General features: G+C 38.9%; 1 protein-coding gene across 3 annotated transcripts in view; it reads left to right on the top strand.

Annotated features, from left to right (window-relative positions):
* Nucleotides 1–14,303, top strand: part of Atg16 (Autophagy-related 16) — a 360,113-nt gene that overhangs the window by 99,801 nt on the left and 246,009 nt on the right. The window contains exon 9 of one of the 3 annotated variants that reach the window (XM_081756869.1): nucleotides 10,043–10,060. The exons of the other annotated variants lie outside the window; for them this stretch is intronic. Coding sequence (XP_081612995.1) covers nucleotides 10,043–10,045 — 3 coding nt within the window. The 3' untranslated portion in view covers nucleotides 10,046–10,060. Of the gene's footprint in view, nucleotides 1–10,042; nucleotides 10,061–14,303 lie in introns of those variants that run through there. 3 annotated transcript variants of the gene reach the window in all.

Below are 14,303 nucleotides of genomic sequence, written 5' to 3' on the forward strand. Positions count from 1 at the left end.
TGATAATCTCTGTTCTCCATGGTATGGTCCACCAATGCACAACCAAAATTGATGCATGCCTGGAGAAGAATAGTAACATCCAAATTGATACATGCCTGGAGACGAAGAGCAACCATCCAAATCGATACATGCCTGGAGAAGAAGAGCAACCTTCCAAATCGATACATGCCTGGAGTCGAAGAGCAACCATCCAAATCGATACATGCCTGGAGAAGAAGAGCAACCTTCCAAATCGATACATGCCTGGAGACGAAGAGCAACCATCCAAATCGATACATGCCTGGAGACGAAGAGCAACCATCCAAATCGATACATGCCTGGAGACGAAGAGCAACCATCCAAATCGATACATGCCTGGAGACGAAGAGCAACCATCCAAATCGATACATGCCTGGAGAAGAAGAACAACCATCCAAATCGATACATGCCTGGAGACGAAGAGCAATCATCCAAATCGATACATGCCTGGAGACGAAGAGCAACCATCCAAATCGATACATGCCTGGAGAAGAAGAGCAACCTTCCAAATCGATACATGCCTGGAGACGAAGAGCAACCATCCAAATCGATACATGCCTGGAGACGAAGAGCAACCATCCAAATCGATGCATGCCTGGAGACGAAGAGCAACCATCCAAATCGATACATGCCTGGAGACGAAGAGCAACGCTGTCACAAGCAGCTTCACAGAACCATATTGGTATCCTGTGGAACTCTTCTGTGGTAGCTTCCTGTAGTTCGGCCAAATTGCGTATGTGATGTTGATACACTTTGTTCTTTAAAACATCCCATAAGAAAAAGTCAGATAGTGTTAAATCGGGAGATCGAACAACGATTCTAAGTCCAGCGTTATTCCGACTCTCAGGCTACACAGTGTTGCCATATCGAAACTTTTTTGTCCAGAATTCCAAATACTGTTGTTTACTTATTCGACTTGTCTTTCACATATTTAATCTCTTAGATATCACTCACATATATTATTTATTTTTATTTTTATTTATTTAACATTCACCAGATACAGCTCAGAGGTCATTTTATACTGGATATCTAATAACAACAATAACAATGGAAAGGATTTGGCAAGGTACTATTCCCGGCATTTGCCTGCTAGTACTGAAGAAAACCCTGGAAAACCGCAGTCAGGATAGCCCGCAGCGGGAATAGAACCCACGACCTCCCAAATGCAAAGCCAACACTCTACCACTTGAGCCACTTCGCTCGGTAAATAATAATAATCCTAATTCATTTAACAACTTAATAACTAGGCTATGATAATGCCCTGCATAACCACAATAGCGGACCAGTAAAATTTTAGTTCCTCCCAGATGACATTCCAGCACAACTATCAGCTCCTATATAGAGAGAGCCCATCAGTTGCACTCGAAATTCTTGCCAGATGGCATAAGCATAGATGACAAAGAATAATACGGTAATCGAAAAAGCTTTTTCGGTGCAAAACAACATACTCAAAATATTTATTCAAATATTATTAAACCAGTAACTAATAACCCTTGGATTATATGTTACAACAATCACAGACATTGAGGACCACAGTTTGAGAAACACTGTCGTATAATATATTATTTTTCTTAAAGTAACCACTCTTAGTTGGGAGTTTCTTGTGGAACCAAAGAACAAAGCCATTGATAGGAATAGTTATATATATTCCTATCAATGGCTCGTAACGTTCTTGGTTCCACAAGAAACTCCCAACTAAGAGTGGTTACTTTAAATAGCTATCTTGTTCTAACATCATCACGCCATGCCTGGTAATATGACATAACTCTAGGGTTGGATTTAGCGGGGGTGCATCGGTGTACGTGCACCCTTTCCCTTCATTGTAAATATAAACTATGTAAAATGAAATGAAATGAAATGAAATCTTTAAGTTTTGCGTCCAACGGTTATGCCGGTTAGGCTAAAGGAGACGGTGATGATGAGAGATGAATGAAATGGTGGAATGAAGAAAGTGGGAGGAAACGGGAGAACCCCCGGAAAACCCTCAAGCACGGTGTTTGTCCACCACAAAGTCCGCACGGCGCGATCTGAGATCGAACCAGGGACCCCCAAGCCCCGGAGGTGAACGCTCTACCACTGAACCACCGCGCCCCCTATGTAAAATGAGAAGCAAGTGGAAATAGCAACACTTTTATAAGGATTCTGTACGATACAATTATTCATCATATTCCAAGTGTCCGTGATTAAAGAAATTCCTGAACTAAAGCACCAAGTTAATTATATACTGAAACTTATTACCCATACAAAATGGCCATGGCTCATTTGGTAAAGCGTTGCCTTTGAATTTGGAAAGTCGTGGGTTCGATTCCTCAGATCAGACAATGTGTATTTCTGGGACAATTCTTCACTCACACCACAGATGCTCTAAAGGCATTTTTAAAAACAAATAAGATTGAATTTAAATATTCTAGTAATTATCTATCTATCTGTCTCTCTCTCTCTCTCTCTCTCTCTCTCTCTCTCTATCTATCTATCTATCTATCTATCTATCTATCTATATATATATATATATATATATATATATATATATATATATATATATATATATATATATATATACAGGGTGGGCCATTTTAATTAATCCACGGAAATATCTGAAAAATGATAAAACATAGAAGAAATGTTTCAAGTACACGTTATATATTGCTAAGGGGGAAAACCAATTCCGCCAAAAGTACCCCTCCCCGCCTCCCGTAAATGGGGGTAACGGGGGGTAACTTTGAAATGTCAAATGGGAACATAGGTCGAGTAATACCTCGTTCGAAAGGTATTGGAAAACTAAGTAACGCTGTACCAAAAGATGTTCCATATTGTGCACCGGTTTCAAAATGGCCGCCATAATATGGTTCGGAAACTCCAGTACCCGTAGTGTGAAAACCATGGAAGGTAAATGAATGGAACAAAATTGAAATACGTAAATATCATAGGGCATATCGAACGGTGTGGTCCCTGTGATTACAGTGGCCTCCCTAAAGGGGTCTTGGGGGCTAACTTCAAAATTTCAAATAGTAACATGAGTCGAGTGGTACCTCGTTCGATAAATCTTGCAAAATCTAACATATTGCAGGAGAAAACGATTGATGTGAAATGGCAGTGTTCTCAAAAGGCCGCCGAAACATAGTATCCGTGTTAGAGAAAAGGTTTAGTACTCGTAATATGAAAGCGATTGGAGATAAGTCAACAAAAGAAAAACTGGAGTAGCTAACTGACGTAAGGCACATCGAGAGGTGTTGTCGGGGTGACTCCAAGGGCCAACTGAAAGGTATCCGGGCCCAACTTGAAAATTTCAAATAGCAGCTTGAAGCGAGTAACATCACGTTACATAGACAAATTAATATCAAACAGCTTCTGTAAGAAAATTTTCGACATGAGACACCGTTTTCAAAATGATCGCAAAGACATGGTGACTGAGTCTAAGAAAACGTCTAGTGCCCATAGTATGAATACGGTTAGACATAAATGAAAATAACGAAAATTAAATAGGAAAACCACGGAGGCGTTCCAAGGCTCGAGAATAATACAACAGAGATAAAAATATTAGAGTAAAATTGCCATAATGTATAGAGAGAAATCCAAGTCCTGCAAAATAAATTCTCCCTGCGCTCTGTATGTGAGTGGGGTGGAAAGTAAAGTGAAAGTTCAAACAAGAACTCTACTTTAATTCGTAAATTAAGGCTAACCTTACAAATAGGTATGGTGTGGTTAAAACATTTGTTTGTAAGGATGACGCTGTAGTGACTAAAAAAAGAGAAACTTTTATGCAATGCGTGCTGGTTATTCAGAAAGCATTTCGTGGATATACGTACACACCGTTTCGTCCCTCAAGCTCACAATATGACATGAATGCTAATAGTTAATCAAAATGTAACTGTGGCCATCCGCGTTAACTTAGTGCACCAATTCTCTATGCATGAAGTCTCCCTTCCAAACAGCATTGGGTAGGTCAAGCGTACGCCCGAACCATTGTCCGGTCGGACATTGAAATTTTGAAGTTAGCCCACAAGATCCCTTGAGGGAGGCCACTGGGATCACAGGGATTACATCATTCGATATGCCCTATGATATTTACGTATTTCAATTTTGTTCCATTCATTTACCTTCCATGGTTTTCATACTACGGGTACTGGATTTCCGAACAATATCATGGCGGCCATTTTGAAACTGGTGCACAATATGAAACCTCTTTTGGTACAGTGTTACTTAGTTTTCCAAGACCTTTCGAACGAGGTATTACTCGACCCATGTTCCCATTTGACATTTCAAAGTTACCCCCCGTTACCCCCATTTACGGGAGGCGGGGAGGGGTACTTTTGGCGGAATTGGTTTTCCCCCTTAGCAATATATAACGTGTACTTGAAACATTTCTTCTATGTTTTATCATTTTTCAGATATTTCCGTGGATTAATTAAAATGGCCCACCCTGTATATATATATATATATATATTAAAGTGATCGAATATATTTTATGTATCTGTGCTAAGTTCGTTGATTCCTAGTTGTACCCGTCCAGCGTATTTGTCCATCTTCCGGCAGAGAGTGGGAATTTGCTCTGAAATAAGATTGTTATTGATGTCGCTGTCAAACCTTCCAAAGGAGAGCGAATGACTTCAATCAACGGAAGCAAGAGAAAGAAATGGTTCTGCTTCTTCCCAGGGGTAACGAACCTTTCACAGCTTTCGGCAGCCTCTGTTGTTTGTATCAAAGACTTTGTGAATTCGATTCTATGGAGATCATCCTTTTTGGAGGTTGGAGGCACGCACCAGATAATTCCTTCTGGATGTCGTGACCAACTTGGACACACGAATACTGGATGGCCACCAGCAGATGCTACTACCACAAACAGAGCGTCCTGTCCTCGTGGTCAACGCCCCCAACCCACGAGAGGTGTTGTACTTGCGTTTTTTTTTTCCCTCTCGCTTTGTAAGTGAAGTCAGATTCGATTGATTGCTAAATGAAAAACTTTTTTTTTTTATCTTTCTTGTAAAGAAATGCAAGTGTTAACCTCCATCGTATTGTACATTGGATGGCTGAAGAAATTAGAGTCACATCCTTTTGTGGCTTCGCAACATTGGAAAATCAGAAACCAAAAAATAACTATTACATGTCGTGCTTCTCGTCTCCGAAACCTATCCCGGTAGTAATTAAGCTCCAGATGGCATTAAAATAACTCTGATTCAGATTTACAATTAACGATGCTGCTGATTGGAATATTTCCTAGTTTTTTTTGGTGGTATAATCAGTTAACTTACGACGCTAGACTAGCATGTCATTTATATGTTAGAAATGAAATGAAATGAAATTTTTAATTTTAATGTCCCACAATTAGTCTAGAGGAGACGATGCCCTTTAGATTAAGGAAGACGATGCCCTTTAGGCTAAGGGAGGCGATGCCCTTTAGGCCAAGTGAGACGATGCCATTTAGGCTAACGGAGACGATGCCCTTTACGCTAAGGGAGGCGATGCCCTTTACGCTAAGGAAGGCGATGCCCTTTAGGCTAAGGGAGGAGATGCCCTTTAGACTAAGGGAGACGATGCCCTTTAGGCCAAGTGAGACAATGCCCTCTAGGCTAAGGGAGACGATGCCCTTTAGGCTAAGGGAGACGATGCTCTTTACGCTAAGGGAGGCGATGCCCTTTACGCTAAGGGAGGCGATGCCCTTTAGGCTAAGGGAAGAGATGCCCTTTAGGCTAAGGAAGACGATGCTCTTTAGGCTAAGGGAGGGGATGCCCTTTACGCTAAGGAAGGCGATGTCCTTTACGCTAAGGGAGGCGATGCCCTTTAGGCTAAGGGAGACGATGTCCTTTAGGCTAAAGGAGGCGATGCCCTTTAGGCCAAGTGAGACGATGCCCTTTAGGCTAAGGGAGGCGATGCCCTTTAGGCCAAGTGAGACGATGCCCTTTAGGCTAAGGGGGACGATGTCCTTTAGGCTAAGGGAGACAATGCCCTTTAGGCTAAGGGAGGCGATGCCCTTTAGGCTAAGGAAGACGATGATTAAAGCAAGTGAATAATGATGATGGAAGAATTGGTGGAATAAGAAAGTGGGAGGAAACGGGAGTACCCCGAGAAAACACACGGACACAAATGTTGTCCACCACAAACTCACTTGGTCGGGGATCGAATGAAGGACCTCACGCACCAGAGTTAAGCGCTCTACCACTGAGTCACTATGTCCCCTTGAAGATAAGAAAATAACTATAAACACAAGAGAATGGAGCGCGATTGAAGACTCCGTTCATTTGCATTCTGAGTGAGATTCGATGTTTACATTGAAATAGATTTCGACAGACAGACATAAGCATATGGCTCCCTAAAACGGTTCTTTGCATCAATGATGATACCAACTTCACTGTTTAGTGTCTTAAAAGTATAGAAATCGAAACTTCGATTTAGGGATGTTTTGCTAGTTTCTGGTAGTCGAGTTCATTGTGCGCCAATATATCTGTCTTTATATTAAATAAAATTGAAAGAAACTATGTTTGTGACTTAATTAATAACTCTTGAACTACCCGACCGATCTCGACCAAATTTTCAACATAGATGAAATTCGGGTCTGAAATAGTTTTTATCATTTCATTTCGACGGTAAGGTTTAGGGGAGGGGAGATTTGTAAAAATGCTCGAAAATTACCGATATTAGCGCCGAATCCATAGTTTTCGGGGTCGCTGAGATGAATAGTGACACTTCCGATGCCACTTAAATTCGAATTGACCCTGCAACTTGGGAGACGGGAGGGGAGATGTGGGGGAAATGGGATATATATTCTTACGCTTGTGCATTCGGTAGGAATGCTTTCGTCGTTGTTTTGATCGAAAATGACCGATATCAGAGAGTGCTTCTAGTAAAATGTGACTGACTAACATAACATATTACTAATTTTTATTAGTTTAACCCAGCGAAGCTGATGATTAACGCTAGTTACAATTAATAAAACTCGGAAGGAACACCACACCCAAAGTTTAATTAGTTAATCTACTGGGTTCTTTGGAAAATTCAGAGTTCGTTTTCTATTTCCTCCTGAATGATTGTCTGAAATCACACTGTGGCTCACACATTGAGAAATCCTGGAATATGCTATCTTTAGGTTATGTTTAATCTCCCTACTCCCTACATGTTAAAAAATCGACATAAGTTGAGCTCATTTAAAACTCTGAATTTCTGTAATCGCTGCATTCGATCTACAGAGCAGATGCGTACATGACATTTGGAGAGAATGATATTCACATTTTCAGGTATCACGTGGAAGATTGCAAACTCTTTTGTGTTGTCACTGTTCATTAAGAGGTTTAATGCAGCAGCGATCTTCAGACAGAGATGGACAGAGAGTCTTTAAGATCCCGCCAGACGACTTTTGTCTTTAATGGAGATGGTTGGAAGGTACACTGACCTCCGAAAGGGAGTGAGTGTTGATTGATCACTAATAGATAACGCTACGAACAAGAACGAACTGATTAATCGATCAGGAATCACTTTTGCAATGCTTTAAAAGATAACTTTCGATTGAAATTGAAATTACAAGATGGATAATTAATAAGTTTCTCTTTGTGTCAGCTGACGTATGTTTTTATTATAAGAAATAAGCTACCTGCTTGGTTTGATTGCATTGATTGTGTTACTAGTTAACTAAAAATAATTAATACCTTTAATTTGTCTGATGTAACAGTGGCCGTGGTGGCTCAGTGGTAGAGTGTTCGCCTCTGGTGTTTGGGGTCCCTGGTTCGATCCCAGCTCGTGCCAAGTGAACTTTGTGGTGAACAAACACCATTTGCAAGGGTTTTCTCGGGGTTTTCCCGTTTCCTCCTACTTTTCATTTCACCATTTGCATCCATTTCTCACCAGCCTCCTTTAGCCTAACCAGCATAATCATGGGGCGTAAAACTCAAAGATTTCAGTTTCATTTTCTCTGATGTAACAGACCAAGAGGGTCTATGGCCATCCAGATGACTTCTAGGTTGTACAAGGATAGTCAGTGCGTCGGCTTTCTCCAACGTTATTTCGTTATTCTTAAAAATGAAATGAAATCTTTCAGTTTAACGTCCCACGATTGTGTTCTTCAGGCTAAAAAGATGGGTAATTAAGGCGCGTGAATGATGGTGGAATAAAAATGTGGGAGGAAGTTAGAATACTCGAAAAAACCCATGGACACGGTGTTATCCATCAGAAATTTACTTGGGTGGGGATCGAACCAGAGATCCCATACACCAGAAGTGAGCGCTTTACCACTGAGACACTAACGCATGGAAGTAAATATTTCTTTAAGAAAGTCATTAGTCAGTGGTTTTGATTCATTGCAGTTTATCGTACTTGTTAAACGTACATTAAATAAAAAGTAAAAAATATCAGGACAGCAGTTTCATTTCAGATTTTGCTAGAGGGAGTAAGATTCTTTACTCATATATAAGAGTTTTACGCTTTTTTTATTAGTATATTACAATACAACTAATTAAAACCTATGTATTTATCAAATTCAAAATATCTGAAATCAGAAATTGGTGAAACAAATGGTTGGTGTACCCCCGAGATATTGGCCACAAATGTTTGGATTTCGGGAGAGTTAAGCAGCCGTATCTCGGAAATAGGGATGCGCACGAGACGAGTCGAGACAGTATTTTCCTGACAAAATTCGAGTCAAGACACGGCTCTTTCAATAGAGAAATATATATTTTTCGAGTCGAGACATCACTTTTACAGCACATTTTCGAGACGAGACAGTCACAGATCTTGTCTCGTTTAACCGTAAGTCATGGAGAGATATTTTGCGATTTTTTTTCAATTTTGAGCCCTCCATTTTGAGCATGTGTCTTCGTAAAACAACATATCATAGAACGTTTCAACAGAATTCTTAAACAAAACACGTGGAAAAAATGTAGTACTCAAGGAAATAATAAATGGATAGCTATATTACAAGAGTTGTTTAATGAATATAATAATAAAGTGCATAGAACAATTTGTATAAAGTCTGTAGAAAATAATAAGAAAAATTAATTCTTTTTAAGTTCGTTCTGGCAATGCCCTCAACTGGTTTATTTATTACATTTATATAATAGGGTAACTTCGTGTGTTTTTATGCACTTGAAAAGTTCCATTAGCATGGGCGCCCGAAGGGGAGGGCAGGGTGGGGCCCGGGCCCCTCTCTGGCACACGAAAATGTATCCGTAATATAACAAACCACGTATAATGCCAGACATAATAGAGCAACTATGGAGATGGGCTCCCCTCTAGAAAATTTTCTTCGGGCGCCCCTGTCCATTAGGTATAATATCATCTAATGCATGACATGGTTGATGTCGTAGAACTACGTGTATTCCCTTAACTTTTCTAGTGCACTTTCACAGAAATATATTAGGCCGTCAGCAGGGGCCCACAATTTTTTTCTAGCTCCGGGCCTCTAGATGGGTTAATCCGGCCTTGCGTAGCATATGTAATGTTCTCCATATGAGACGGTAATATATTGACAGTGGTATATGTGATGCTGTAGCTAAATACATTTTAGAAAAAAAAAAAGTTTTATTTTTGAGCAGTACAGACGGGAATGCATATAAGTTTTATAGAGGAATTCCTTCCGCTTCTGAAGTGCAATAATCCTGGTAATGCAATAACAAGGAAAGTACATTCTTGTTATTTCTAAGAATCACAAAAACTGTGCATTCCGTGTGTAAATAATACCGGGTAATTAACTCCAGTGCAGAAAAAGGTTCGACTGAGTAAAAATACTGCGTCAGTGGAGACTTAAAGAGGAGAAAAACCACGCATCTACTGACAAAAAAGTACCAATTTGAGGGGGGTCCATGAGCCCCTCTCCCTTACTGGTTGCATGAGAGAGACTCCTCTTCATATAAGTGACTCATGTCAAGGTCGCTGCCTTCAGTAATTATCTCAGCTATAATTACTGAGATCTTCAAGATCAACTTGTTTTGGGCGAAAGAAAATAACCGGATTGAACCCAGCCAGGGTTGCCAGTGTAATTGAGGTATCTTGTCACGATGTGTCAGAATAACAAATGTATATATTTTTTTTTCTTTTTCAGTAGCCAAAGAGTTTATTGCACTATTGGTTGCTTTTTTAAGTGCGATGTAATGAGGAGGGAGAGAAGAAGATATTGGAATGGCACTTGAGGTGGATGGATTGGGTATATTACGTACTCACTGACCGGTTATACATTTTCCTCAAAGGTGAGGCTGTAATTCAATCTTGTGAAATTGATACGGGAGCTTAAAGACAGCAGCAAATAGCGAAAAATAAGTGGAAGTTGTTATAAAGCAAGTTTTTCCAAGCAAAACTGCAAAATCTCTTTGCAAAGAAAGCAAAAGACATGTGTTTCTAATTATCACCCGAACTTGTTGGTAGTAGTTGCAGTGTAGTGACTTTTATACGGCATATGCAAAGTTCATAAATTAGGAATATGCAGTTGAAATGCAGAGTGACAAAGACAATATACAAAATTCATAAAGACCATAATTCTAGTGATGATTCTATGTATTGTAGAAGCTAGTGTTAGTTGTTTCCAATTATTATTGGAAATTTTAATCGATTATATCGTTTACCAGTGTCATTATCGAAGTTGCTCAAGTGGTAAAGCGTTTGCTTCACATTCAGGAGGTCGTGGGTTCGATTCTCGCTATCATCCTGACGGGTTTTCCAGTGTTTACCTTAGTCCTACCAGGCAGATGCTGGAATGCTTACTAAACAGGTCCTGGACGATACCTTCCCAAATCCTTTCTGTTATTATTGTTGTTAGATATCCAATATAAAATAGCCTCTGAGCTGTGTGTGGTGATTGTCAAATAAATAAAAACAGCAATTTTCACGGAACGTACATACGTATATATATTTTAAATCGGGGAGGGGTGATATCACTAGCTCATTATTGACTGATTTCAACTCCAACCACTAGGGATTGTAGAAAACCGTTAAAAGAATATATACACACCGTATTATGTCAAAATGGTGCATTTTTTACGAAAGCTTTAATGGAGTATATTTATAAACCGTGGAGGGTGAGACGAAATATTAAATTCACTTCCGTAACGCAAACAAAAATATATTCCGCGAAATTTTCGCTAATTTCTTCTATTTTGTGAGCCAGGGAAATTGGTAACTGGCCAGAGATGGAGTGAGTCATGGGTCAAATGGGTCAATAATTTCTGAGTGGGTTGTGGATCAACAGGACGTGACACACTGCGGACCCATCACCCATCGTGATCCACTTTGACCCACTGACTCACTACGACGACCCACCAACCCACTCTGCTTAGTGCATTCTAGACAGCATCTTCTAAACACTGGTGAATTTGTCTACGTTTTACTTTCAAGGCCCCCATTTCTCTTCCTTTTCCATTTGTTTCTATTTGCTTATCTCAGATGAGTATATTTAAGTGAAGAGAAAGGCACAGGCACTTTTGGATATTGATATTTGGAATTGCAATAATAGCAACAGGACTTACGAGACACAGCATATGCATTTTTAGAGGAGCTGACTACTGGAAAAAATATATTTTCGAATCACCTCTAATATAGCAATTATTATACAGTACAACCCCTCAAATCCGAACTAATTGGGGCTGAAGCCTGTTCGGATTTCGGGGTGTTCGGATTACCCGGGAAATAATATTACGTACATATTTCGTCACTGAATTGGCGGTAAAACAACGACTGAGGTTAGACAGGGTAGCCCAGTGGCCGAAAGGGCAATGACCTTGACTGGCGGGTGTACACTCATGTCCAAAATGATTGTCGCATATCTATAACTGTCTTCTTGTAAGAATATAATTAGATAATGATCTTGAATAAGCATTAAGTCTAAAAATGTTAAAACCTTAAAAAAAAAAAAATAAATTTGTTTGATTAAATATATATTTTTTTCATTTTCATGCTGTAGTTATTTCTTTTTCTCCTGAGAACGTGTTCGGATTTGCCGGGTTTTCGGATTTCCGGGGTTCGGATTTGAGGGGTTGTACTGTACATACAAAAAATGAGTGCAACTGTGATCACCACGGCTAAATGACAAAACCAAATGAAATTAGTTTTGGTATATAGTTAGGCCCCAATCCCAATTGGGGTGTTATCATATCATTTACATTATAATTCGTATCCTACTGGGGAGTGGGGGGTCCAAATTTTTGGCGAAAAATTTAGTTTCTCAGGAGCCGTTTAACTTAGGGAGCTGAAATTCAGTATATTAACTCTCTATTAAAAATAAACGGAACATGTCTTATCATTTTTTAAAAATTCTTTTTTATGGAGGGTACTTTGTATTTATGGGAAATTGATAGTGGGTTGATATCTAAAAATAATCGAAAACGATTGATATTAGTTGAGAAACAATTATAAATTGAAAAACAAAACCTACAGTGCTTTGCATTGTATATCCACTGCTTTCTGTTCTAATAATAATTGCTAAAGGTTATGTTTATTATATGGAGCGTTCAGAGCACAGGGCAATCAAGCCATAAAGTTGGGAGAAAAATAGACATAAAATTTGTTCTGTAAGCATAATTTAGGAAATTTTAAGTTTGTACGGTATGCTTAATTATATGAAAAATCTTTCGAAGTTTAAGAATTTACTCCCTTTTAGGCACTTACCCGTGACCCAGGCACGTAGCCAAGGGGGGGGTCCGGGGGGTCCGGACCCCCCCCCCCCTTCGAGACCAGAAATGAAAAAAATAAGGAAGGATAAAACGAAATGAAATGAGAAAAAGAAGAATCGGCGTTAAAAATTAAAAAGAAAACTACAGGAAGCTTTTGCTTACTCTTTCTTACTTGCAATACATGGTGGCGAGGTGAGTGGGTTATCCGGGAAGAGTCAGGGAATTTGAAATTGCTGTAAGTTACGCAATTCTTAGAATTTCTGCTACTAGTCAGGGAGATTTCAAGCTTCTGAAAGCATAATGCCGCTTGTGTAACAGCGTGGACAATTTTGATCATAATTTTTCGTCATCGCATCCTTGCAGTATCAAACATGTTATTTCAAAAAACAATTTTCTACTACTCCTTTAACCTGTCATTTGGAACATACAGAAGTTAAAGGAATAACAAAAACAGAAAATTATGTGAAAAGAAAGATCTGTTAACAGTTCATTCAACAGAGAAAGGAACGCAGATGTTGTAAAATATTTTACAATACATTATTGAGTTTGTACACTCATGTCCAAAATTAATGTCGCATGTCTATAAATATGTTGTTATAGGAATAAAATTTGATAACGAATTCGCCCGGTATTTCTTATAATGTTAATATGTGTATAATCGACACGGACATGTAAGTGGCAAATTTTAACAAAAGAGCAGTAAATAAGAACAATAAAATAAAAATAAAACTTTCTTGTGCATTTAGCAACATTTCGTTTTACTCACTCTAATTTTCGTATTTATAACTCTTTTCCTGTGAAATTTACTACAAATAGGGTCTATACAATTCCCGATTACACACATGGTATCAGTATTGAAAGTACCCTGCAAAATCATTATCAAATTATATTCTTACAAAAAGACAGTCATAGACATGCGACAATCATTTTGGACATGAGTGTACTTTTTATAATACAGTACAACTCCTCAAATCCGAATCCCGGAAATCCGAAAACCCGGCAAATCCGAACACGTTCTCAGGAGAAAAAAATAACTACAGCTGGAAACTGAAAAAAATAAATAAAATAGATCTAATCACACAAATTTAGTTTTTTTAAAAAGGTTTTAACATTTTTAGACTTAATACTTATTCTAAATCATTATCTAATTATATTCTTACAAGAAGACCGTTATAGATATGCGACAATCATTTTGGACATGAGTGTACACCCGCCAGTCAAGGTCACTGCCCTTTCGACCACTGGGCCACCCTGTCTAACCTCATTCGTTGTTTTACCGCCAATTCAGTGACGAAATAAGTACGTAATATTATTTCCCGGGTAATCCGAACCCCCCGAAATCCGAACAGGCTTCAGCCCCAATTAGTTCGGATTTGAGGGGTTGTACTGTAGTGAATATGTACTTTTTATAATAGTTGAGGTTATAATGAAAGGGAACTTGTTATATTTGAGTGAACAGAGGAAGAATGTAAATATTGTAAAATTATTTTGAATATTTTTTTTTAAATTTTACTCGAGATTTCTTCGTAGTTTGTTATTAAAATACTTACCAACAATTCCTCCAAACCAACATACGTGGATAGTAAAGTAGTTTAGCTTGATTGTGCCATCAGTGTTTCATGTCACGTCCCCCCCCCGATACGAAATCATGACTAAACGAACCAGTATATGTTCCAGTAAAATAGTTTAGAATGATCAAGC

This window comes from Thermobia domestica, chromosome 4 (genome assembly GCF_964235325.1).
Source record: "Thermobia domestica chromosome 4, izTheDome1.hap1.1, whole genome shotgun sequence".
Taxonomy (NCBI): domain Eukaryota; kingdom Metazoa; phylum Arthropoda; class Insecta; order Zygentoma; family Lepismatidae; genus Thermobia; species Thermobia domestica.